Genomic DNA, 27,733 nt, shown 5'->3' on the forward strand with positions numbered 1-27,733 from the left:
TCCCCGACCTCCGCCATTAGCGCTGAGGTGGGGGGTTAAGGATTTGTGTTAGAGTCACTACAGCTATTCTTATAAAATCCAACACCATTCTCCAGTCTTTCCGCGCGTAGGTAAAAGGCAATGTGCAAACTTTTCGCGAGGAAATTGACAGATGAGGAAAGGCGGATGCTTCGTTGTACGCCCTCATCTGACCGCCCCGTAGGATGTGCAGGCATTCGGTTAGCTATTTCTGTGTGACTTAGGAAGAGACTGGCGGCTGAACTGGTGGACCGGGAGGAGCTCAGGGCCCTCCCCAGTGGAGGGGGAGCTGCCTCGTCCATCCAAGTCTAAAGAGAACAAAGAAGCAGAGGACATTTGCTTCGACTTCCCTCTGGGTGCCTGAAGTGAAACGTTCATCTTCGGTCCTGGAAACTCTTGGTTCTTAGGACTCCAGATCAGAGCTAGAATGTACACCCTTGATTCCCAGGCTTTTGAACTACCCTCTGGCTTTCCTGCGTGCCCATGTTGAAAGATGGAAGACAGAATGCCTCAGTCTCTATAATTCTGTAAACCAGTAGCTGACAATAAATCTCTTTACATCAGAGAGGTCCTACCAAGTCTCTTTCTCTGGAGACTAATTTCTATATTTCCAGTGCTTGTCATTGACTAATACAAGAAGAAAGAGAGATCATAGTGCAGGGGGAAAACTGGAAGTAGCAGGGTTAAATGTCCTAATGTGGTGCCATGGAGAGGTAAAGATTGGCTTCTCAGGCCTTGGTCGATCGACAGCTTTTTGGCAAGGGCTGAGACGGAAAGCAAACCTTTCACGTGCTGGAAAAACTCTCTACTCCTGAGCCGCCTCCCCAGGCCCGGCTATGCTGTCCTAGAGAAGACACTTCACGCGGAGCGACGACTGATCTCTGAACTGAGATAGGAAGCTGACTTCCCAAGTGTGAGAGAGACCCTTTGCAAAATGCTACACGTCTCAAGTGTCCTACATGTGCAATGGCTATTTTTCACACTCTTCCTGGGGGCTGCTACCACACTTTACAGAAATGTCCCTCTGAGCGAATCCTCTTCCTCCATAGAAACTTAGATCAACTAGTCCCTCATTAGCACATAGCACAAGGCAGATCTCGGTGGCTAATGACCAATTAGAGTTCCAGTCAGCCTTCTTTCCTAGAAAGCAGTACCCTCAACGCTGCTGGGCCCATTTGTTTTGCAGAAACTAGCTGGGCTTCATTTTGTTTCCTTTTGTCTTACCAGTTCTTGGGTTTGAACTCTTGGCCTGGGTGCTGTCTGGGAGCTTTTCCTGCTCAAGTCTCACAACTCTAGCACAGCTCCACGACTGCGGTGTTGTTGTTTGGGAGGGTAATTAGAGATTAGAGTGTCACAGAGTTTCCTGTCCAAGCTGGCTTCAAACTGCAAGCTCCGGTCTCAGCCTCCTGGGTAGCTCGGATTGATTACAGGCTTGGGACACCAGCATCTGACTTAGCCCAGGTATTTGAAGGAATAAGTCACCAAGACCGCCCAGAGGAGGCCCGGCAAGCTTTCTTGCTTACGTTTCTTTCCCAGGTATCTAGCAGCCTTTCTTTAAAGCCCCAGGAAGAAGAGAACAGGGGTCTGGGGCCTCCTAGACAAGAACTTACTATCTCCTCTCTCAGGGTGCGCCCGAGCCTCACTGAAGACTGCTCAGGTACGGGGCTGCTCACACCAGGAGGTGAGAAGAGCACAGGGGGCTGTGGAGAGTCAGCTCTTCTGTTTCTCCCTTCCGCTTGGCTCTGTCACGACCCTCACCAGGGCACGCTAGAACCTGTCCCTCCAGTGAACATCTCTGCCCTTGTGCCTGTCAGGCCTCAGGCATCACTTTTAAAGTGATGGCTTGGTCGAAGACCAGGGTTCCTGTAAGAAGGGAGGAAAGGGATGTTCAGAGTCCCAGGAATCAAGTCTCAGTAACACTGGCTAAGAGCATCCACGCTGCTGGACCGGAGGAGAGAAAAGCCAGGGCAATGGGAAGGGGCAGGTGCCGCTCTGCGGAAAAGGGCAGATGGGTCTCACGCAACCTCTGGGAGTTCTGCAGGAATGACGTGCTGGTGGAGATTAATAGGAGCCCTGAGCTCGGAAAGACCCTAACTAATAATTAAAGCCGCTCAACTTGAAGCAACCAGAAAATTAATGCATTCTTAAAATTCCCTTTCATGAGGCGTTTGCACAGCCACGCCGCTCTCTTGGTGCAATGGATGAGCTGCACACCAATGGCCCCGTGGGCTGTGTGAGGGACTCGCTGGACTTCCACGCTTGCTGCACTTCCACGCCCGCTGTGTAGTTACCTGGAGGTGAGCCCCGTGAGCTCAGGCGCTGGTGTGACTCCTGAAGACTCACAGCTCCTGGCTTCACCGTGATCTATTGCGGAGGGGGAATTTCTTTTTGACCACACAGTATTTTTTGGTTCAATGCCTTGATTACAGTTTGCTTCAGATTTCTTGTTTTCAGGTCAGGGGATAGTTGCGTGCATCTGGAGTTCTCGCTACTTGGGAGGAAGAGGTAGATGGATCTCAGTCTGAGGCCAGCCCAAGGCAAAGCCAGAGACTCCAACTGAAAAACAAACTAAAAGCAAAATAAATGAAAAGATCATATAAACGATGGCGTATCTCCAGCAAAACCGCAGCAGCCATTGCATACTGCCGACTGGCTTTGAAGGATCAGTAAAACGATTGTAAAAATGAGAAACATCAAGGGCCATGGAAAGGTTATAGGCTACTAATTAGTCTGCTAGCACACAATTTTTGTTGCTATGATGAAACTGATATTAAACGTGTTATAGGATAAAATATGAGAAGTGACTGTGATTGAATATTTCTTGCCAAGAATTGATACAATAGCTCCTGACAATATTATTCATGAAGGCACTTCAAATCTGAAAGAATCCACATGAAATTATTTTCTCCTCTGTGTCTATAAGCATTTGGAGTTGTCAAAAAATGTTCTAGATATACATAAAATAATCAGCCAGCTCGCCATAGAGTACTCAACCTGTAGTCCGCCCATGTAGCTTCTTGGACATGCAGGGGGATTGAGCCTGGGAGCCGAAGGCCAGCCTGAGCAACACAGCGAGCTCAAAACCCCAAATATAACCTAAGTAATATAATATATAACAAGTAAGATAAGGTAAAAATATTTATCACTGCCTTAGCCACTCAAAGCTACTTCTCTTCCTAGACAACATATATCCTAGACATGGTTCTTGAGGACAGTAGTGCTTCCTATTTCATTTCTATTCTTTATGTTTTGCTTAAAGTGATGTGACAAAACCATTCTTGGTGATTGGCATCTCCTATCCATTGTTTTCATCGTTTCAGTCTCTCAGGATTCTCTCTCAAGAATAAGCCATTTCTTTGATAAGAGTCAGAAGGAAAAGTAAAAGGTGTCCAATAAAACCATCCATCACCATCATTCTCCTCTTCTATATTTATGAAATCGGTTAATTCATATACGATCCCAAACACCCGGTTTGTAGTTCATTAATATCGTAATCCCCTCTCACATGGATATAAGAACAGAAAGCCCCAAGTGTATGATAAGGATCCATTATTAGGGAAAATCTGTTTGCTACACCTGGTGTTTGGGTGTCATGTTAAGGGTAATGAGTCATAATATTTTTTAAAAATACTTTTAAAATTAAGACTCATACTTAAGACTCAAACTCAGCAAATCAAATCTGCAGAAGAATGTAGTTTATATAGAGGACCTTAATGTTAATTTCCTTAGAACTCTCCGCTGGAAAACATTTCTTGGAAAATCATCACATAGTTAAAAAATTATGTATAACTTAGCTTCATCCAATCCCCGAGTTTTTTTATTATAGGATCTCAGTTCTTGGAGGAACATGAAGAACTCCAACAAGGGCTGGAAAGGGGCAGGTGGAATCAAGAGGAGATCACAGAAATTCTGATTCCAGGATGATGTTCCTGGTCTTCCAGTGCTCCTGCTATCAAACTGAACAAGTGAAGAAAGGTCCTTAGCCCTTTGCTGGAGTACGGTTGCAAAGGCCATGCCCACAAGGGCAGGCAGAGGATGTAAGTGAGGGAGGCTAGGGATGTCTATGAATGGTGCAGTATAAAGCAGGGTGCAAGGTCAGTCACCTGGTACTTCACGCTTCACGGCGGCTGAGGAAGTTATCACCAGTGAACCCCAGTCTACTGATTTTCTCACAACTTCCAACATCCTTTATTCTCACTTCCTTGTTTTCCCAGTTTCCAATAACTAACATTCTACAAATGCCTCTTGTGGGGCTAAAAGCGCTTTGGTTACTAGAAGGAAGTGGTGCAAGGCCCAAATTAGAGTTTCTAAATGCTCTCCTCCTGTACTTTCAATCCCTAGAGTTCCAAGGAATATAAAGCCCTTTCCACTGAAAGTAGCTGTGTTTCAAGCCCCAACTGCTCATACACCCAATCCTTGGCAATTATGCTAAGCTTCTAAACTTCAGATGGCGTGTTCATCTTAAAATATATGCAAAAACTTGTTGGTTTCCATTCCTTTAAAAGAGAGAGAAAGAGATTTGATCAGAATCAGGGGGAGCAGGCTTTAAAGAGGGGTTATGTCTCATCTAAAGACAGACGCCACTATTCCAGCCTCCCGATTGTTAGAGCTTTCACCTAGATTCTCCGATTTGTAAATACTGGTGGCACAAGAAACACTTGTATAAAAGTATCTGAGTCCAACCAGACAATGTAGTAACTTGTGCAGAAGCCAAAAGTTTCAACCTCATCGTGGGTGAGGAGGGCAGCGGGCATTTCTTGAAATGAGGAGCACACATCTTTCAAGTCTCCAGGTTTTTGGGGCGACATGAGGTCTCCGCATGGTTCTGGTGATGGTGATGGCACCTGACCATCTTCTGGGTAGCTGTAGGTCTTTGTGTAATGACTTTGGGAGAAGGACCGAGTTTTGAAGTAGGTGGGAATGCCCTGGAAGAAAGAATAGGCCTAGAAATAGGTTTCAGTCTAATTCTCTCTTGTGTCCAGAGGCAGCTCTGCTAATACCATCTTAATGATCGTCCAGTCAAGCCCCTAATCTCATAAAACCCTCCGAAGGGGACACGCATGAAAGGCAGAACTGATTCCATCTCCTTTGCTATTTGCCCTTGGGTTTCCTGGCTTGAGTCTGGGAACACGAAAATTAGCACGAATCAGTGGAGCCATGAAAGAGCAGGACTCTTCAATGATGAGCCAGATCAGACAGTGATCATACAGCTTGCATATTTATTGAACAAATACTACTAAAATAGCTAAAATACATTGGGTACTTGTGAGTGCATCAGTAAAGATCACATCGCTTACAAAAGCCTGCCTCTTCAGCAGCACACAACCGCAACTCTACATAAATGCCACAGATGCAGAATACTGTTTTTCTTGCTCTATTTACACAGCTGATATACTTATTCTAACAAAGGAGGGGGGGTGGGAGGGACACACAAGAAACTCAGGCCAATGGGGGAGACAGGAAAGAACAAAGAAATGCGGCGCATGCAGTCATGTTTAACAGTCGGAGGGAGAAGCAGTTCAGAACAAGGCCTGCCCTGTCAAAGGAAGAGCTAAAAGACAGTTGTATAAAAATGAAGGTGGGCTTTCAGACTGGCTAACACAAACAACAATTCCAGGAGTAGATGGTATTATCTGATCTGATTTTTGTGTGTTTAATCCATTTCATCAGGAGCAAGAACCAAATTGCAAAGTCTACACTTGGAGTATCAAAAACTGTCAGACAAAAGAGAGCGCTCCCCCTTTTATCAGAGTTACGTGTAAAGATAGGTTTTTTTGCAACTTAATTTTTGGGTCAGATAAGTAATGTTCATTATTCCTACTTAAATTCCAGTGCTTTGTGTCTCCCCCGCCCACCCACCACTGGACTTTTAAAAAAATGTGTACCCTTCCCCCAAATATCCAGTCAAACAGAAAAGAATCCAAAGAGACACCTCCAAATGCCTGTAAGATTATTGCTTGTCTTTCTCTAAGTCAGGCAGGCGAGGCTGAGTAAAGGAAGAGGTTGGGTAAGTGCATTACAGTTTTGCAACGGCTCCCGCTACGCTGACTGCGTTGTCCGTGAGTGCCAGCCAGGGAGACGGTAGTCTCTCACACTCTTGGTAGCATTCATTCACCCTACAGCACGGAGGAAGAAAGCCACACTGAAGACACAAGGAAACAAGCCAATCCAGTCTAGAGGACGACATTCAGGGAAACAGAGTACCAACACCTTCTTAGAACATGGAAATAAAAAAGAACTCCGTCAGAGCTACCTCGCCAAGGAGTATGCTGAAAGTCCAAAATAGCACCATTCATCAGTGTCTCAGATCCTGTGGTAGCATCTCGGTCACTTACCACAAGGAAACAATGAGCTTCGAACTACTTCTATACACTAAAAGAGTACATGGGTAAAATAGAGAGATATACAGACAATTGATGAACGTAAACTACTAGGCTTGTTACATCTAAATGAAAAAAAAAAAAAAAAGGGACTCTCAGCCTCTGCAAAGAGCAGTCAGGAGCGGTGGAGGGAGACGGCGGGGCGGACCGGGCGCTCGAGAGCGCGGCGGGTGGGGTTCGAGTGGTGGAAGACGTCGTCTAGCGAACCAGGCCTGAAGGCCCACCTGGAGGGGTTTGTAAACGTGGATTCACAGTGTGAAATTGTGAGCGGTTTCACGTGAGTCAGGAGGATGCGAAACTGGCTTGATGAGACCTGTTTGTCCACTGGAAATTCTGTAAAGCGAGGCCCAGAGTCCCATAGTTTCTTCTTACACTTGATGATTTACACAGAAAACAATCCTCTATATGATACCATGACCTCACCAACACCCAGACACCAGGTGTGATACAAACGGAGGTGTCACGATTAGAACGAGCGGCGGTCACTGAGAGGCGGGGGGCGGCGGTCGGCGCGGCCCGGGGGAGGCTGGCAGGCGGCCACGGGCTCCTCGTCTTCCTTCTTGCGGTTCACTTCCTTGGGGACGGGAAACCTTCCCTGTGAAGCAGGAGGACATAAACAGACCGCACACACACACACACACACACACACACACACACACACACACACGACAAACTTAGTCACACCTCTGAATCACATGTAGCTTCTCCCACCCACTTTTCAGCCATGAGCCGCTGCTGTTTTGCGGAGTTTGCACACGCAACACCGTGGACCTGCGAGTCGATAGCAGGGCTGTGCACCGGGGGGGGGGGGGGGGGGGTGCCCGCGGCCTGGGTGACAGCACCCAGCGCGGGAGGGAGGGAGGCCGCCTCCCTGCCTGGAGTCAGACGGCCGGGGCTCACTGCCGTATCAGAGGGGGCCCAGGGCAGGGGTGGCGCAGAGGGGGGCGTTTGTAGGGAAGCGGAGGGAAGGGCAGCTGGGGGACAGAGGAGGACGGCGGGAGGACAACAGCAGGCGGTGTGCGGTGCAGCTGGTCGGGGCTGACGTGGGTTGCGCTCTGCCTGGCCGGAGGCTGAGGCCCCGCGTGTGTGACTAGACCCACCGAAGCCCAGTGCCCAGTGAGGACTCGGCTCCCGCAGCGCCCCGGCCAAGCCAGGCGGCCAAGCAAGGCTGCCCAAGGCATAGGCAAGGCGGCCAAGCAAGGCTGCCCGAGGCATAGGCAAGGCGGCATGCACCCCAAGAAACCCTGCAGGCTCTGCCCAGACACCAACGCAGCCGAGACTTGACAGCAGTCTCTACGCTGATGAACTACTCATCACAGGCAAACGTTTTCTTGGGAAAAATGATCTTTTGTGGTTTGAAAAGACCTGGTCTCGTTTTTCTTTTCTTCTCTTTACTAGCGATAAGGGCTTGGATGAAAGGAATATTCTTTGTGGTCTGTAAATGAACATATCTGAATTTATTTTTCAGAGTTCAGAAGCCAGTCACGTCCAAACAACTTGAAACTGAATCCGTATTTTCAGCAGTCTCAGGCTGAACTAAACGCAGCAGATAATTCAACTGCGGGAAGCCATCCCTACCGGATAGGTCTTCTGTATCAAACATCTGGTGCGCCTAACTTTAGTTTTAAAATCTCAGACTTTGAAAGCACACGATATTCGTAGAGCCCACACTCCACACAGCATATACTTTAACGCTCAAGTCTTAGGTTGTAATTTCTGAGGTTATTTCTGGTATCATTAAATAGCAGTGGGATTAGACCAGAAAATTAGAATCCTTCCTTCTTACACATTAAGGATCTTCATAAAATGTCCAGAAGCATAGCAATATTGAGCAGCTTCTTGTGGTTGCGAAAATTATTTTGATTTCAAAAATCTTGGTATACAATCACAAAATGTAAAATAAAAATCACCTGGGTATAGTGGCCCATCATCCTAGCTGCAGCCTAAAGGCGAAACAGAGAAATTGGGACCTAGGTACAGGCAAAAAGCAAGAGCCTATCTCAAAATCACCTGTGCAAAAGGGGCTGTAGGCATGGCTGGGAGGTAGAGCATCTGTTCAGTAAATGTAGGAAGGAGCCTGAGTTCAAACCCTACCACTGCCCAAAGACACCCACAGTATTTTCAAAATGATGCCACCACTTCATCAACTGTCTGTATGTCTCTCTATTTTACCCCTGTACTCTTTCAATGTATAGAAGTAGTTCGAAGCTCATTGTTTCCTTGTGGCAAGTGGTTCAGGACATAGCAAACTTTGTTTGGGACAAATGAAGACTCCAATGGCCGTTGTCACAAGCCAGGAAGAAAGGGAAATGAAAAGCTCACGAACGCTATCTCACTCACTCAACACGTACGTTCTTCCTACAGCTAGCCTTGAGACTGACTACTCTGTTCCAAAGTGAATAGAGAGCACGTGGGTCTGTCTCTGTACACGTCTGGTCTGACTAACCTTTGACCTCCTTGAAAAATAAACCACGTGAGACAAAGAGCTAGCGGTTGCCGAGGAAGGGCTTCCAGAAAGGAGACGTGAAGGAGCGTACTTCAGAAATGAGTTGAGCAATTTTACCATTTGTTTCTCTTCTGAGGTCCCCAAACACTCGGGCATTTCTTCATTCATTATTCATATGCTGAGAGCTGGAGCACTCTATTAGATTTTTAAGCCTACAGGGTCACAGAATCAAAAAAACAGTCCCAGCCCAATCCGCCTTTAATTAACTTGCTGTATGAGAAAGAACCAAGTCATGGCTTCCAGCAAGGCCTTGGCACAGGTCTCGTGGGGAGGCAGGCAGGCAGGTGTAGGGCCTGACAGCAAAAGGGAGAGGAGGCGGCGTGAAGGGGAAACCCGAGGGCATCTGATTTCTCCAGAGTCAGATCTTACAGGAGTTCACGCAAACATAATCACTGCACATAGTCGTTCACGTAAGACTGAGAGACCTGACTGTTCGGACGTAGAAGGCTGGTGTGGACCACGGAGCAGGGCCCGGGCCTCCCCCAGGGGGGTCCGGGCTGCACCTCGTGGAGTGGAATGGAAGGCAGCTATGCTCACCACTATACCACCAACGCTGGAGTGGAATGGAAACTCCGCAGCATGGCCAGCCCTCCCTCTGGGGACCACCGGATTACTCTCCGGCTTCTCAGTACTGGGCATGGGCCAGGATTGATTCTCACACTGTTATGGGAAGAGGCGCTTCCCTCAACGGATGCTGCTGGAGAGGGACCACGTCTATCAGGCTCGAAATACGGTTCTCAGACGGAGCGAGGCGAGAACACAGTGGAAGGAAGGCTTGCCTCTCAGGGCCCACCGTGCTCAGGCAGGCCTTGGAGGCCCGGCCCCTGGACTGGCCTTCCCAAAGCTACCGAGAGGAATGGGCCATGGCCTCCGGGGATGTCCACCTGGTCGCCCAGCTAGTGACATCTCCGGGTCAGAGGAGGATCTCTGGATCTCTCTCTGAAGGAGGCAAGGACTCGTTTTCTGTGTTCAAGGCGCTGAGGTGCCTCCGCAGTCTCACGCCTTGATCCGGAGCAGTGGAGAGTGTCTAGGATGTGTATCTCAGAGGGGTGGAGAACGCATTTAGCATGAGCAGGCCCCAGGGTCTGAGTCCCCACGGGGGAGGGTACAGGGCAGGGGGCGCGGGAGGGAGGGGCTCTCTTCCACTCGACCCTCCTCCAACAGCTCAGGTCTAGCTCAGGAAGGGCCCCAACTATTTTGTCCATTTACTTTCCTGCCATTATTTCAACCTTGACCTTCAGAAATTCCCTGAAAGATCAAAAGTGACTTAAGATGGTTGGGTTGGGTTGTTTTTCTCAGTGTAAGCTACCAGCTGTCTGTCACCCTCTCTCCAACTCTGCCTGTTGGTCACAGAGCACTGTTGAAACCATTTGGTGTAAATAAGAGTTTCTTACATTTTCAAAGTACCAGGAGGAGCTGGGGGAAGTTTCACCGCTGGTTAATAACACTTGTAAAACTTCTGAATAGAAGTTTTATGACTCTTTATTAATTGCAAAATCAGCAGGTCAGTGGCAAAAAACACAGTCCTCCTACTTGAGGTCAAATTGACATGTACTTTAGCAGGTAAAGTCCAAAGGTATCTACAGGGAAAGCTAGTAGATAATCATTTTTTTAAAATTTATTTTAAGAATGGTGCTAAAATCTAAAAGGAGTGTTTTCAATTTCCTTAAGGCAGGTAATTGCCACACTGAACTATCACAATAATAAAATCATATTGATCCATAGGGATTCCAAAAAATTAGAAGGAAAAGACCATAAGTTTTGTGATTCCCATTTTGTTTCTTGGGTGATCTTATCAGACATTCAGGCATTATTAACTGACAAAAAAAAAATGCAACCATTTCACGCTTTTAAGAAATTCCAATCCTAAACTGTCTTTATCTTTCAGGTTTTAGGTTACTGTATTTGAGTTTGTCTAAATCAAGAATGGAACAAATTTAAAATTTGTAAAAATGTATTTGACACAGGCTGGGGATATGGCCTAGTGGCAAGAGTGCTTGCCTTGTATACATGAGGCCCTGGGCTCGATTCCCCAGCACCACATATACAGAAAACGGCCAGAAGTGGCGCTGTGGCTCAAGTGGCAGAGTGCTAGCCTTGAGCAAAAAGAAGCCAGGGACAGTGCTCAGGCCCTGAGTTCAAGGCCCAGGACTGGCCAAAAAAAAAAAAATGTATTTGACATGCTGATTCTATGATTCTTACATCAAAATTGGCTTTTGATTTATTTGTCAAGAAAGCTAACACAAACATTAAGAGCCACAAGACTTTAAGCTATGATTTTAAAATACTTGTTATGAACAAGATTATTCTAGTATTATATTAATGGATTACTTATAATAGATATTATGCTACAAAAAAAGAATGGCTGGGAATGTGCCTTAGCGGTAAGGTGCTTGCCTAGCATGCAGGAAGCCCTGGGTTCGATTCCCTCAGCACCATGTAAACAGAAAAAGCTGGAAGTGGCTCTTTGGCTCAAGTGGTAGCATGCTTGGCCTTGAGCAAAAGAAGCTCAGCGACAGTGCTCAAGCCCTGAGTCCCAGCCTCAGGACTGGCAAAAAAAGAAAACAAGAAATGTCTAGTTTTCAATGCTTCTAGCTTGCAAATGGTGTTTGTGAACTGGCAGCTAGAGATCTCACCTTAGGAAGACTTCCATCCATTTTCTTGTCTGGAAATGCTCCTTGACTGACCCAGACCAAGAGTCCTGGGTAGTAAATCTGTAGAGACATAAAAGTTACACATACCCAGGTTAAAAACAAAATCCTCTTGGAAACCACATGGGGTAAGCTTAAAAAGCTCAATTCTTTTCAATGATCACTTATTCCCCTATTATGACTTAGAGCACTGGGGAAACCCATTACCTCTTCCAAATTGGTAGTGCTCTTCTGAATGTGAATTGCACTCGGGAGAGTCTTAGCTCAGTGTCTTCCAATAGAGCAGAGATAGCAATCGATGTGATCTTTAGCAGGCAAAGTAGCAGCTTAATGGCAAGTCTGGCATAGTGCACCAAATCACCAAAGAGGCCTTTCAAAGCAACCTGTGCATAATAAGTATGCTCACGACACTGCATAGTTATGACATGTCCTCATCAACTACGATTAGGAGTGGTTCTGACCATTTATTATACGACTAAAGATTATCCGCAGAGCAAAAGGAAGAAGGTAAGACGTAATTCATATTCTGTCTAGATCCATGAGGCCACTAACAACAAGCGGTCTCCAAGCTGTCTGCAATGACCGATCGTCTGAGGAGAGAGGAGGCACCTGGGCAGTGTCACAGGAACGACTCCAAGAACACAAGCTGATGAATTCTGCAAGGCAGAAGGACACGGACAGAGAGACCAACGGAGCGACGCGTCTTTAAATATACAAAGGGCTATTAGTGTAAGAGTGCTGACCAGCTGTTCCTCATCTCTAGTGAAGACAGATTGCAGTGGAAGGAGGCTTAAAATTACACACTACAGATTTAGGTCAGCTATAAGGAAAAACTTGGCACAAGAATCATTAAATTACTAAAAGAATTTAGAGAGGAAAACTGTGAAATCTCCTTAAAAAAATTAGAAACAGAATCCAACAACCATCTGTCAGAGCTAATTCATATTTGATACAGCCTTGCCCAAAGAGAAGGGATGAAATTAGACAAGGTTCCCTCCAGTTCTGGCTCTTTACTCGTTGTAGATAAGCCTGTCACTTGATAAATAATAATTAAGGATCACACTTTATTAAGAGATTAACAAATAGACTTAGGTGTCAGTTTCTGGTTTTCAACATTTTTGCATGAGCCAATTAGTGAATCTGTCTAGGAGATATGAGGTAGAAAATGTAGACAACAGGGCTGGGAATATGGCCTAGTGGTAAAGTGCTTGCCTTGCATATGTGAAGGCCTGAGTTCAATTCCTCAGCACCACCTGTATAGAAAAAGCCAGAAGTGGTGCTGTGGCTCAGGTGGCAGAGTGCTACCCTTGAGCAAAATGAAGCCAGGGACAGTGCTCAGGCCCTGAGTTCAAGCCCCAGGACTGGCAAAAAGAAAAAAAAAAAAAAAGAAAATGTAGATAACTATGTTCAGTCTCTGGGATAACATAATGGTACTTATCTTTGCTCTTATTGCCACTAATGTTTATAGTACCTATTTCTACAAAGTAATTTTTCATAACTACTTAATGTATTCTGAAAATAATTCTATGAATAGGTCTTATTTTCATTATATCAACAAGGAAAATGAAACACAAAATGGTAACCAACTTCCTCAAAGCAACATGGTGCAAGTGAGGAAAGCGACTGAAGCGAATTCTCTAGACTCACTCCCTGTTCCCTTCCCTCCACAAGCCTACTACTCTCAGATGATCCTAGAATGCAAACCACCTACCCTCTTTCCCCCTCAAAATTACACCAGTCCACAGCTATCACCCGCATCGGGATCTTAAATGCCTGGGAGCTCCTTCTGCAAGTACCAGGACAATTTTCTCCCTTTGGACTGGTTTGCTTTCTGAGCCACAGGGTTCCTCCGACCGTAGCCTATCTTCATCTAAAGAGATTTTCCCTCTTTGCCTAGCTCCTTCTTGAATTACACCATCTACTTGTGACCAACGGCCATTCCTCACACTTACCAGGAATGGGTGAAGAAAATAAAATTAAAATCCAAAACAGAATGCTCTTCTCAAGGCATAAATTCATAGCGCCTAAAAAAATCTCAATTTGGTTTTCATTATAGGAGACCCCTAATTGAGATCCATTTTTTTTAAGTTTAGTTGGTATAGGTCGATATAAAGTGATTGCTTTTCAAAATTACCACTTTAAAAAAGCATTCTTTAAGCACAACTTAAAATATTGCACATACTAAGTGAGAAAAAAAGTTTCCTTAGAAATAAAAAACATGATTAATATTCATATAAAAATGTAGGCATATGGAAGTAATGAAAATCAAAGTCAAGCAGATATCATTTCTGTGTTCTTGTGTTTCTTTCGCTTATTTCATTTGAACAAAACTGTACTGCTTTAGCATTTTAATTCTAGGTTCCAAACATAAGAGTGAAATCTACAATCTCTAATTTGTAGGACAAATAGCTCACCTTTCAGAAGAATTCTTACTTATTTTAATGATTTGCTTTTTTTTTTTGGCCAGTCCTGGGGCTTGGACTCAGGGCCTGAGCACTGTCCCTGGCTTCTTCCCGCTCAAGGCTAGCACTCTGCCACTTGAGCCACAGCGCCGCTTCTGGCCATTTTCTGTATATGTGGTGCTGGGGAACTGAACCCAGGGCTTCATGTATAGGAGGCAAGCACTCTTGCCACTAGGCCATATCCCCAGCCCCAATGATTTGCTTTTCTAAGACCTCTCTTATTCTCAAGAAAATGTCAATGATTTTTTTTCTCTCTAAAGAACTGGGAATATTAACATTTGAAAGCAAAACTCACCACTAAGGAACTTTCTCCTTACCTATTTATTTTACTGAGACACATTAAGTTAGCTACAAGTTGACTAAAGGTATTTCTAATTAAGCTTTATTTCATGTGCTTGAATCATCAAATAATAATTGCATTCTTTATGAAAGATACACTTTACCATGTAGTAAAGTCTTCCAGTTTCCTTCCATGTCAGAACTGTAGCTCAAAATGGCCAGACTGGGGCTATCCCTAAAATCTGCTTTGCTGTTGTCTAAGAACACAGTAGATCTCTAGATGCAGCATTAAAAGCCGTGAGGTTATTTATTTTTTTCAGGACAGTTAGTTTGGGAAAAAGTTGGAGAGCACTGTAATACTATCTACATTACAGCTGTGTTCATTCTTAGACTTGTGGTATTTTAAGACCCTAAATGAAGGGCCAAAAGAGAAGATCTATTGACAGTCATTATCCTTGCTTTCAAAGGCCTCAGACCTGACCTTTGGTACTTTGCACATGGACCTCAATTTTCATTACATTTACTGTGTTGGACACAGAGCATGGAAAGCCACAAGCAAAAACTGTCCATTTATTTTCCTGCCAAAAGTTGTCTTCATTTGAATATATTGCATTTTCATTTCCTCGTCTTCCTATCTAGACATCTTGTAGCTGCTATTTTGGTTCATCTGCTAATCATGAGGGACCAAGTACCTTTTAAATTGATAATGTTGAAGACAGAACTGTTCTGTCTAGGTTTCCTAGTAGACCCTATGTATTGGTTCACCAAGAGTTTATAAAACAGCTACAATGTATGGGCACTGTACAGAAACTATGTTTGATTCTGGAGATCACATATGGATAGTTCCTGCTGCCTATGAGCTCCAAGTGGAGTGAGGAACCATAGAGGTGATCAACCCTCCAAAAGGTCACTTTAAACAGATAATTTTAAACATGGGCTGACTTAAGTCCCCTCAACATTTAAATGGAGTAGTTGTAACCATGATTACCTAAGAATGTGCATTAATTTAGACATAAGATCTTTAGAGAGGTAATTAAGATCAGGATGGTTTCAACCCAAAGTGATGCATGTCCTTCTAAGAAGAGATTAGGACAGAGACACACACAGAGGGACAAAATGTGTCGACACCAGTAGCAGATGGTCATCTCTAACCACGGAGAGAGATCTAGGAAGAAACCAACCCAGCGAATGTCTTGATCTCCACTCCTAGCTTCCAGAATTGAGAGAAAATGCATTTCTGTGGCTTAAGCTACTAACTTGTGGCACTGTTATGTTAGCCCTAGCAAACTACATTTGAAGTATGCTTTAAGTTCAATTTTTAAGCCTATAGGGGAATTATTTCTTGGTATGAACTATGGCTGATAGCTTGCACTCCAGATTAGAAAAATAAAAAGTAGAAGAAACCAGTTTTCCCTGGTTCTAAAAAATATGCAAAGAAGACTACTGCTTAACCTACTTTTAAGCTTATTTTTATTTTTTAAATTTAATTTTATTGTCAAGGTGATGTACATAGGGGCTACACTAGTAGTCCCTAAGGTAGTAAGTCCATTGCTTGTAAAACTTGTTACCTCCTCCCTTGCTTAACTTATTTTAAGCTTTGTATGTCAAATTTTCTGTTTATTTTCCAGTAGAATGGTCCACATAGAAAATCATTCTAAAAGTTCTCTAACTTTGATCAATACTTTATCAATATTTCTTTGGGGAGACCACTTCATGGCAATGAGCATCAAAGACTAAATAAAGGTTTTATTTTTATTCAATTTTATTCAATACAAGACTATACTCCATATATATATATATATATATACTAAATTGTTTAATATATCTTCAAAGAAATCTAAAGATAAGTTGAGTGGCTTGGTTGTTAATGGCCATAATTGTAACATTAATTTTATTCTTATTGGGGTTCTTTGTGTTTAAAGAACGCGTACACATGGCCTTTTTATGACTTAGAAAGCATAGGTACCCACCCTCTGCAATTAAGAGAGCAGACAAGGGTAGCAGGTGTCCAACCTGCATAATTAATTTTCTTTGTGTAGCAAAGGCCGCATTTCATAATCTTTCTGCCAATTACACTGTGCCTGCATATGTACATGTTCTATTATGTCTAATTGGCCTCGATTGTGAAACCCAGTACTATAATTTAAGAAGCCTTTACGACATATACATGCACTTTGTTTGTGCAAATGCCCTTCGCAGTGGCACTATTCTGGCTCTTCCTCAAAAGCCACTCTCTCCAGGTAGTGATGGCCACGCGGGGACAGAATGTAAACTGAAACCATCAATGAGCCACAAAGATCAGTTAAAGTAAAATTCTCAACAGCATGATGTGGAAGATGATGCACAGTGTTGGCTGCCTAGAGACGAGCCTTAGAGACACACCTCACCCCACGGATGCTTCGGGAAGAGAAAGAAACAGGGAGGGCCTTGCCACTGGGAACGCGGCCGCAAGTATTCAGAACATCAGTGCACTCGGGTGCGGTGTGCAAACTCACGTATCAGAAAGCAGAGGACAAGTGGTAGTGCCTAGAGTGGCACACCTTCTGGCTGGGAAATGAAAGAAAATATGCACCGAAGGCACACGCACACACATACATGCGCGCACGCGCGCACACACACACACACACACACACTGAGGAGCTGGCTGTGGTAACAATGGGCAATTAGAAAGCATCTGACTGTTGTGCTCAATAACCAAGCAACGCCCTCCTACGAGAAGGGAAAGGCTGGTCTTGGCGGTGCTGCTGCACTGTCAGACCTGCTGCCATTCTCAGTGTCCACGGCCAGCCACGTCTTTAACATGAAAGAAAGAGCTGGGAAGAGACGATTGCATTTCACAGGCAGTGATAGCTCACCAATGAGTTAAACCCGTCCCCATGCAGCTTCGCTTTCAGTGAATATTATGCCAACACAATAGGCACAGAAAATGGCAACACTGTATTCCTATGATGCAACACATTATGCCACTGCCCAACAGGATAGGAAAGCTAAAGACGGAAAATCCTTTCATGTTATGTCTAGAACAAGCTGTGCAGACTGTAATAGCAGAACCTTCTAACTCCATTCTGCTCACTGTAAAGCCACCTTGAGAGGAACCTGACGGCTGTGGAATTTTATTTGGAGACTTTAACCAGAAGGAAATGAAAACCTCACTGGCAACAAATGAAAGTGTTTACATGTGGAATTAATCCTAAGCACAAAGGGCCTTCACAGACACCACGCTCCACAATATACTATTCTGTTGCTTTGGCTGCTGAGTCTTTTCAAATGTGACTTCTAAGAAGAACAGCACAGGCTTTCAAGCGGAGGAACAAATCAAGTCAGAAACAAGCCACAAAAGGTTAACATCCACCACGATTTCGCCACTATTGCAAGCCTCTCCTTGCGTGAGCTTTGGGGGCTTGGCTGAGGCAGGTTCAAGGGCAGCCGGCCACACCATTCCCCCCTGACTGGGGCCTGGTGAAGGAGGAGGTGAGCTGCGAATGTTTCTGTTTCACACGCTTCCTCTGATGTCAGACTTACTCCTTTCCAATAGGAGCATGCGTAGCACAAAGCAATCCATCCAACGGCTCCAAAAACAATCCCCAAAAGGGAGTCACTGGATCGAGGAATTCTCGGGTTTCTGCCAAGGCGCTCTTGCCTGCACTGGAGGTCAGCCTGGGGGAGTCGCCCAGCCAAGCTGCAGCTCGGCTCAAGGAAGCCAGCGCGACGCTTCCCGTCCCGACTGCTCAGTAACAAAAACAAAGCAAAACACAGACAGCTGATAACGGCCCAAAGCAGAAGGGAAAGGACAAGACTACAGCCTCAGGGAAAGGAAAACGCACAGTATCTAAAAAGAGATTGCTGAACAAGAAGGAAAAAATAAAGCAGCTTTAAAATTCAGATCTGGAACTTCTGCATGATGAATGCCCAGTTAGAAAGTAGAGTGCCCAATAAAAAGATGCTTGCTTTTTTTTCAGCAATAATAATAAATAAATAAATAAATAAATAAAAGAAAACAAAAGAGAAAAAAAATTGAGCCTTTGTTAACGTCAGCCAAAAGGCCCTCTAGGCATTTAAGTAGAGCATAAGCTCTGCCTGCCCCATGACCTCAACAAATATGTTAATACAATCTTTTTTACCTCCTTGGAGTAGAACCAGAATATTTACTTAACACATCTGAGTTCTAAGTGTGGACCACCTTATTCCACTATATGAAATAGTTTTTATTTGTAAGCAACAAATGAAAATCAGTACATGCTGCGATGTTCCTCACACGTGAAAAGAAACAGTGAACGATGAAAGGTTAGCTCTCCACCATGCCTCAGTACACCGCACTGAGGCTGGGACTTTCAGAATGGTGGCCACCAGCAAAGTCCTTGCTGTTCTATGCTTTCCAGTACCACTCACGTCAGGAGTAGCAGGGTTTTTTTGTTTGGTTTTTTTCCCAATCACATTCCAAGGTTAATAGGAAACATCCATACTTGCTCTTATTAGCTGGTTTGATTAACTTTAGGTATGCTATCCCAGGTTTCATCTTCAAATCAGTACTTTAGAAGCCTGATTTATAGTTACAAAGAATGCTACCTTTTCTTTTTCTTTTTTTTCCTGTTCAAAAGTTACTCTGCTATGAACTCAAACCTTCTGAAAACGTTTCATTAATGTTGAAGAATACTGGCAAAAAAAATCCTATTCCTTTTCTCAAAGCCCCACAGACTCGTGGGATATTTATTTATCTGGACCTAAGAGTTTGAATTTGGGATTTTTCCCCTGGTCTGGGCGGATTCAAAGAGCGCCCGCTGCTTTTGAAGACTCTCAAGACATTCCAAAGCGTTGACATGTACAAGACCGAGCTTTCCAGAAAACCTGGTTGCTTTTTTAATTTTTATTTTCCACAAAGGCTCATTCCAAAAGAAATGATTCCCTCTTCCCACCAAGGCACTGTCTTCTGGGAGCAACAACCCGCTCAGATTTTAGCAAAAGTCATTTCATCGTTCACTGCCTGGCTCACAGTGTGCTGGCCATTTAATGACGGACATCTCTTCCACAGCAAATAGCATCTGACAGACCACTAACTTCAGAGGCAAAGTGGATTCTGCCGTGAGAGGATATAGCTTCTCTTCTTACTAAGAAGTTTGACCTATGAAATAAAAAGGAAAAAAAAAAAACAAAAAAACAAAAAACACCGGGACGTGGATCAGCATCCTATAAATGCTCAGGTCAAAACGAGACTAAGAGGTTTCTGATAACCTGTCCTCTAGGAAAACTAGCCAATTGCCCCTCCCCCCTAAAAACCTTACAAGTATACAAAGAATAGGACAATGTTAGAATAAGTGTTTTATAGACCTATTGACTGTCAGGCTTCCAACCCTATTGGGTACAGCACAGTCTGACTGCACAAAAGCTCCTCTCTGATTCAGTCAGACAAAGTCATGGGAAGTAAAAAAGAACAAAGGAAGGAGCCAGTCACTCAAAGGCATAAGGTGTTTCAGCATTAGGAGTCAAAAAAGCAGACCTTTCAACAACTATAAAAGTGACTGCAAAAGAAATGCCACAAAGTAGGAGGCAAAGTGCACTCCAAGAATATCCTACATTCCAACTGCCATGAAAAGGATCACAGTGTAAACTGAGATCTTCATTCCAAATCCTAAGTGTTTCACCCACAGACCGCAACCTCTTGTTCTCTGTTCCCCTTAGTCTCTCTACCACTGTGAACCAAACGTCAAAATCACACTTGCCCAAATGAAGACAACTAGGAGCAATATTGGGAGTTGTGAGACCCAGACAGGCAGACTTGGGGGCAGCCACAGCTCCTTGGAGAAATGCATCATGGAGTGCACTGTAATTAGAGTGTTTGGGCTCTTTTGGTTTGCTCTTCCTCTCTCAGTGCTGAAGATGAATGAAGGGCCTTCTAATTGAGAAGCATGTGCTCTACCCTGAGCTAAACACTAACCTAGAACTCACTTTTAAACTTTTTAGGCATGTGCACTAATTTAATCCTCATGGTTTTATTACAAGGTTGAAATAAGAGAATACATGTGAAGTGGTGGTAGCAGGGCCAGGCACAGAAAGAGATCCGTAATCCTCCTCTTCAACACTTCAGAGAAGAGAAGAATGGTAGGGAAGGAGCCCAAGATCATCTCGTGAACAAAGGAGAAGAAAAACCATCATCCTTCCCACAGACTCATCTATCTGTGTTTAATCTGCTCTCTCTTTTCCTCAGAGACACTCAGAGCATCACCACCAGGGCTTCCAGAAAGCTGGGGGTCATTTCCAGTCCCTCAAATAGCTGTTGAGCATCTCCCCTAAGAGCCCTTGCGATGACATTTGGATAGATGTCTGACACCTACTGTCAGGAGTAATTTTCTCAAAATCATTTGTTGCTTGCTGTTTCCAGTAAAGAGCCACCCTTCAATATAACTTACCTTAAAAAAATGCTTGAAGACACAGAAAGATTTCTCTCCAGATGCTGCATCTGCTAAAGAAAGGCTAATCATTGCGACTTTGGACCTAACTTAAACCCTAGTAATACTGGTAATTATAGTTTTATCTTTTCAGTTTTTCAGGTTTTTTTCCCATGGAAGGATATTTTCAGCATAACACAAATTAGCAATCACTGCAAAAAAATACAAAGAACACTTACTGAGAAACCAAATTCTTTTAATATGACCCCAAATGAACTCTCAAATAGCTCCTTCTCAGATGGCCAATGGATGAATTAATTCAATTCATCATCTTCTTTCATCAAATTCATTTGAATCATGTTCACTGTAATTTTACCTTTCAAAATTCTAATCTTAGAAACAAAGAGCTACAACTGGAGGAATGGATCAGTGACAGAACACTGGCCCAGCAAGCAAAAGTTTTGGAGTTCAAGCCACAGGACCACTACCACCACCCAAAATACTTAGGAAGCTGACATTTGAGGATCATGGATTCAAAGCCATCCTGCACAGAGAAACCCACCAGACTCTGAACCTGCAAAAAGCCAAAGCTGGAGATGTGTTTATAGTGGTAGAGTGCCAGCCCTGATCAATTAACTGATTAATTAGCATCAAATAATTGATTATTACAAGGTTGAAATGAGCTAATACACACGAAGTGGTGGTACCAGGGCCAGGCACAGAAAGAGATCCGTAATCCTCTTCCACATTTCAGAGAAGGGAAGAGTAGTAGGGCCCCTTGTGGAAAACGACCCCTTCGGTGTAAGCGCCTCATACCAAGCCCCTCCCAAGGTCAGGTTTCTAAGTATCTTTAGTTCTTCCCATTTAACTACTGACTATAGTTTTTTCTTGACAGGTGGCTTTATCAACTGCCAACAAAGCATCTTCTCTTTATTTCTAACTCTTTCCTGTCCAAGAACAGTATCCTTAGATTAGATACCAAGCTCAGCCAATAGATGTGTCCTCAAAATGCCTGGACCCACTTTAGACAAAACAACTTTTGTAAATTTCTCCCAGCTCAACCACTGAACTATGGTACTTTTCCCTACTGGAATTGTATCAAACCCAGCTCAGCCAGGAAGGCTGGTACCTGCCCTGGTAATCAAAGGCAAGCAGTGTGATCGTGGTCGGAGGGCGGGGGCCGGAGCGCTGGACCTGGGCAGCCACACGGAAGCTTCTGGGCACATCATGAATCTCCCTCCTGTTTTCATTGCCTAGGGGTGAATCTGGCTCAGTCTTTTTATTTGGTTAGGATCCCTTCCTTTCCACTTACTGTCTCTGGTTCCCGATTTCAGCCAAAAAGAAGCAAATAGGCCTTCTTTTCTTTGCCCGCACTTTATAGATCTTTCCCAATTTCTCCAATGCAACTCTGTGTAAAATACCCTAAGAATGAACACCGAATCAAGATGTCTACAGTGAGGGTCTTAAAAAATTGCTCTAACTAGGTAATCTTAGCACTTTCGAAGACAAAAAAAAGTTTAAATGTGCAAGCTTTCCAACACTGCCTTGTGAAACCAAGGCCTTTGCTCTACTGACACTGCTTCGGTCTTTCAGGAGACAGCCTGTCATCCGCCGGAAGAATCCCTCTGGTCCCCAGCATCTAACGGCCAATGCTTTGGGTGAGACATGAGACCCTACTTGAAAAATGATTCTGTCTGTGTGTTTAGCAGACCACACCAACCTAACTTTCCAGACTCTCTCCAGACAGCTTCTGTTTTACACAGAGTAAAAGGGATTATAGAATTTAGGAGTCATGTTTATAGGTCATGTAGGGTTCACTCAAGTTTCCCTCTGAACTCCCAAACATGGAACCACCTAAAAAGTGGGGCAAGGGGGGTGGGATGGGGGTTGGGGCAGTGAAAATATAATCAGTACAGGATGGTCTCATTTCCTGGGCTGAGCTGGGAAAGTTCTCCCAAGGGTCAAGCTGCTGCTACTTGCAAATGCCAAAGCAGACCACTCCCACTGACTTAGGATGCATTCAGGCATGCACTGTTCCCTGGGATACAGCAGATCCTGGTCAGAGGGGAAGGCAGGGACAACCCTGGTCTACAGACTGGATCTTCCCCGCCCCCCCCCACGACCCTGTTAGAATATGTCCTTGAGGGCTGGATTGCCTTCCATTGTCAGAAGACAAAGTTACACCATTGCACTAGCTGTTCAAAAGTTTCCTCACGGTGACAAAAACTTGTCCACATCTGAAGTTACCACCCGGCCCACGGAGGAGAAAGAAAATGAAGCATCACTGCCTCAAGTGCTACCAAAAAAGGAAGAGATTCAGTTACAAGGGGATCCTTGTTTCGAGGTCACATGCAAAATAAGTTTGCATGTAGCCAAAAGAGGGATGCTACAGCGGTGGTAAGTGTATGGATTATTCCTGCTGGGCGGACTGGGATAGTTTATATAGGAGTGGTCGTTGAAAGCCATTCCGCAGCAGTGGCTTTATTTTTGTCAGAGGTTGTACTCCTTCGAGAACCAGGAAGCAAAGGCGCAGAACAAAGGGCTCCTGGAGCGCATTTAAGGTAACACGTGGCCTCATCCCTCTAAGAAAATACAGTCCATAATGGCTGCAAATAAAGGATTCTTTCAGACAGTTCCTGGCAAATGAGTTGGTCTATCTCAATACAGTAGCTGAAAAGGCTTATTGAGAGCATGAGCTAGGAGAAGGCACAAAGGGTTCAAGGAGCCATGCTTACCTGTGTCACCTGCACTGAGATTTATAGGTAAGCCCAACCTCTCTGAAGGGCTAAAGGTGCTAGTCCTATTTATTACATGCTGAAATCTTGAAGCTCATGCCTTCTGAGGTAAGGCAAAAAAATCCCTCAGAATCTCTCTTGGATTTGGTTTTCCTAAACTTGCATGTGTTACCGGTGAGACTCGCTTTAGATGGTCACCCGACTGTTGTACTAGAGCGCCGGCCTCCAACTATCAAGCATCTCGTCAAGGCGGTGTTCAGTGCTGACTTGCCTTTGCTGGGAACCCAGGGAAGGAGAGGAGAGGGTGAGGACGTGGTCAGCACATGCCAGCACCTGGTTTCCTTCAAAGAAAGGAGCATGGAGGCTGCTTGTGGGTGCTGGCACAGTAGCAAGCCCAGTGGCGCCCGGGACACTGGAGAACTGGCTGGGATTTACCAATGGAAGAGCAACCGCTTTCTCAGGAGGAAGAAGGTGTCATGGTGCCCTTTCCCTCCCCAGGTCCTTCTCGCTAGAGACCTTCTACCTTTCCACCACCCTAGCCCATCTCAACCCAGGGACAGTGAAAGAGAGCAATTAGTGATTAAACAGTTTCCAAATGCAAGGCAAAGAAACAGTTTAAAATTAGAATCTCGCAGTAGATCATGACTTGCCAGAATGACACAGTCCAACGACATTGGATTCATTTTCCCCTGCCCTATTCCAGTTATATTTGCTGATAAGATTTTCTTTCCCCTAGTCTTTTCTTGTTATAGTATGGGAATTATGCAGATAATTCAGGCAAATCCTTTCTACTCCTACACTACTCCAGTAACATTTCAAGTTACCTACACCAAGATGAATCAGACAAAACCGAAAGTTGTTTCTTTTTTAAAGCATAATTACTCAGATAATTATTTCAATCTTTTATTTCACTTGGGCTGTGAGGATATGGCCTAAAAGACTTTCCATCAAGGACTGGCACCAAGGGGAAAGGTAGCACCAAGCGAGCTTAGCACTTCCTTCCGAGACTCCTCACACTTCAAGGGGCCTGGCTAACCTCTTGAAGTGCCTTGGCCAGGGAAATACCTGAATGGTCAAAACTCACAATTGAGGATTACTCATGTAGCTTACTAAAAACGTATACTTTAGAAACATATTTCCCTATTTTACGAATATTTGTGTTCAGGGTTTAAAATAAAGTGAATTCTTTCAGTATACACATAATAATCTGATTTATATTTAACTTATTAAGAATTACAACAGGTTGTAATGGAATGTTACTTTGAATAGCTGTTTATTTCAAGATTTATATTTATATCCCTATTCCTACCTGAATTATCTACGTTGCTCAAGAGGAAGCTGAACTGGGATTAAACCCAGATAGACTATCTCTACTGTCCTAGTTCCCCAAACAGTTCCTAATCGTCATTGTGCACAGGAAGCCTTGGTGAAAGAGAAGACAGCATGTCTTATAAAATGACTCTCCTTGGTACTGTCCAGCACCTCTATGATCCAAAGTGTCCGGAGCAATTTGTCAATTTGCATTCCAAACCAAATGGCAAAGGCTACAGAACTCAGTCCACCCCAATCTTTGTCTTTTTCTTTTAACAAAGAAAGCTCATGTTAATAAGGAGATTATTGAAAAGAGTCTCCTCATAAGCTCATGAATGCCACTTCAAAGACTGTGCAGAAAACAGGGCATATGCATGGTACAATGGGGTCAACTCATCATTTTGCAAAGCTCAGCCTGCCACAAAGAGAACTTAAATTGTTTTAATTCTTAGAGCTTGATAAAACATTACAAGTTATTTATGCTTACGCTATTCTGAGTCTATGGAAAATACATACTGGGAGGCAAGTTTACTGGATAGCGAGGATGGTCATATCCAAAACCAGGACTTAAGTGGGATTAAATAATTTAGCTTTCAAGCTACTCAACAGGGTCAGCTACTTATTCTGAAATATCTTCTTCTTTTGGATGTATGCGAATCAAGTACCTTTAAAATAAAATGCCTATGTCAATAATAAGAAACTAAAAAACAAGTTGTGTAGGCTAAAATTTAGTAAAAAGCCAAATATAAATGAAAGATGTGCTGAAGATCTCTGCAGACTCACAATAATTTAAAAACTGCAGATACTAGTAATTGCAAAAAAAAAAAAAAGGGATAAAGTGGGCATGTTTCCTAGAAAGCTGAGAATTACAGCTTGGAGACTCCAATAAGTTATGGAAAAGAATATTGACTCAACTAGGATACAGAAACCTCTACTCAGAATTGGCAGTTGTAACAACACTGTTGGGATGCGGAAGCCCAAGTGCCACTTTCCACACCAAATCCATGGGATGGTACTCCCAGCAGTGTACCCTAAGAGGCAAATCCACACCACACAGTGGATTGACTGGGGGGTGGGGGGGAGAGAGAGAGGAGAGAGAGAGAGAGGATAGATGTATGCAGTGCAGAAGACACAATAAAATTCCTGCATCTCTCTAAATGATTGCTAAGAAACATTATCATTTTAGAGGATATAACAATCTAGATGTTGAATCACAATCTAAAGAATTCTGGAGCCCACTCATTAATTTCTTACCCTGGATTGAGTTGATTATGAATGTGTATTTGGAATGGCCTCATTACATACACAAAAGTTAAGTCCCCTTTAGTATTTTAATTATGTAAATGAAAATATCCTATAAAAATTAAAAATAAACCCAAGAAATCTGTGTTTATGTATATTCTTCAGATGACCAGGAATTCAAGCTCATAGTTTCCTCTCAATAATTTCTACTGCATGTGGCCAAGCAATTGCTTTAAGTAAGCTAGAAATCTGAAAAGTAATTCCATTTTTAACAAGGAAAAGAAATAAGGATATTGACTTCATTTTGCCAAAAAGGAGAAAGAGGTATAAGATATATCTGATAGCATTCCTCTAAAAAAAGTCAATTGAAACATTTTGCTCTTTTTCAGCAAAAATTTAAGAGCTCAGATTTTTTTGTGCAAAAATTTAAGAGCTCAGATTTTTTTCAGAGTAAGAAAATTGCTAGAAAGTTCCTTGGAATCACCCACAGACAATAACCGTCAGTGGTTTCATTTCAAGCAATGGACTTATGCCAGAAGGGACTGACATCTTGATGAAAGGATCACCAGAGAGTTGTGAGATTGTTTTTCATGAGTAAAAATTCTTCCCAAAGCAACAATCTGGAACTGTCCCTTTTGCCACCATATGTAAAATGACAACTGTAAGAAATTACCATGTAATATTAATTCACATTTGCTCTTCTCCATTCAAGTGGTTCCAACTTTAATTCTGGCCGCTGGCACAAATGCTTGCCTTCTACAATGCACATCCCACTCTCTACGACAGGAAAATCGTCTTTACTCTGAGTCTAAAGGGCTAGTTTTGGTGTGGTCAAATCATCATCTGACAAAATGGCAACATACAGACTTCATGGTTTGCCTATGGCCACGCAGAACGGGAAACACTCTGGCAGATACACAAGCAGGATGGAAGGTGATGTGTTCCAGTCGGAATAAAAGAATTGAGCAAACAAAAAAAAATGCTTTCCATTTCATTACCATCCTATTACTCTATGACAATAGCTAATCAGGAATTTAATAGCAAGTTAGGTATTGTTTGCACAAAGCCCATTGATTAGTTTAATTTTGCCTTCTTCACCTGTTTTGTCTTTCTACTCCAAGCTCCTTAATTGGATCATTATCAAACTGGTCCAAGCCAGTCCTACTGTAGTTAGTATTCTGACACCCATTCATTTAAATAACAGGTGAAACATGTGCACGCGTGCACACACACACACACACACAAGCACACACAAATGCTTACTTGTTAATAAAAAGCAATCTGAACTCATTTAATTGCCTATGATTCATTTCTTTTTCCCTTAGCAGCTTATTCTTGGACGTTCTCAAAGAAAACATGAGTATATTGGATTCAATTCTGACTCACTAAATTCTACTCCCATTTAAAAGAAAAACCTAAAACTAAATTTGGAAATCACACATTTAAGTGGGAAAGAGGTATTTTTAAAAGCATAAACACCTGCAGTAGCGTGTACTGTACACTTCAGTGAAAACCTTTATATTTTTCCACTATTTTTCTAAATTCAACCTTATTCCCCAAAAGGGAAATGTTCAGCTTAATATATGTATTCACCGGATTTAATGTGTATCCTTTTATTTTACTCAACAAGAACTCGAATATTAAACTGCCTTCTTTATGGATCATTACCCTTATTAGAAACCTAAAGTGTGGTGTGTAGATGTCTCTTGTAAACAAAGTTACAAATCAGGAGGTAAATAAAAGCAATACTCTATTTCAGTCACAAA

At 43.5% G+C, this 27,733-nt stretch overlaps 1 protein-coding gene across 1 annotated transcript; it reads right to left on the reverse strand.

Annotated features, from left to right (window-relative positions):
• Positions 1 to 5,212: 5,212 nt before the first annotated feature.
• LOC125339919 (neuronal regeneration related protein) lies at positions 5,213 to 21,165 on the reverse strand. Its single transcript, XM_048331292.1, has 3 exons — positions 20,701 to 21,165; positions 11,541 to 11,618; positions 5,213 to 6,993 (listed from the first exon to the last, which is right to left on the reverse strand). Exons 1-3 carry the CDS (start codon positions 20,770 to 20,772, stop codon positions 6,865 to 6,867), a joined length of 279 nt encoding a protein of 92 aa, XP_048187249.1. The 5' UTR covers positions 20,773 to 21,165; the 3' UTR covers positions 5,213 to 6,864.
• Positions 21,166 to 27,733: the final 6,568 nt, after the last annotated feature.

Source organism: Perognathus longimembris, chromosome 22 (genome assembly GCF_023159225.1).
Source record: "Perognathus longimembris pacificus isolate PPM17 chromosome 22, ASM2315922v1, whole genome shotgun sequence".
Taxonomy (NCBI): Eukaryota; Metazoa; Chordata; class Mammalia; order Rodentia; family Heteromyidae; genus Perognathus; species Perognathus longimembris.

Coding starts and splice junctions, on each gene's coding strand:
- LOC125339919 (XM_048331292.1), bottom strand. CDS start 20,772: ATGATTAGCCTTTCTTTAGCAGATGCAGCATCTGGAGAGAAATCTTTC. Junction 11,619..20,700: donor TCTTCAAGCATTTTTTTAAG/GTAAGTTATATT, acceptor ATGTCTCTACAG/ATTTACTACCCAGGACTCTT. Junction 6,994..11,540: donor TGGATGGAAGTCTTCCTAAG/GTGAGATCTCTA, acceptor CCTGCTTCACAG/GGAAGGTTTCCCGTCCCCAA.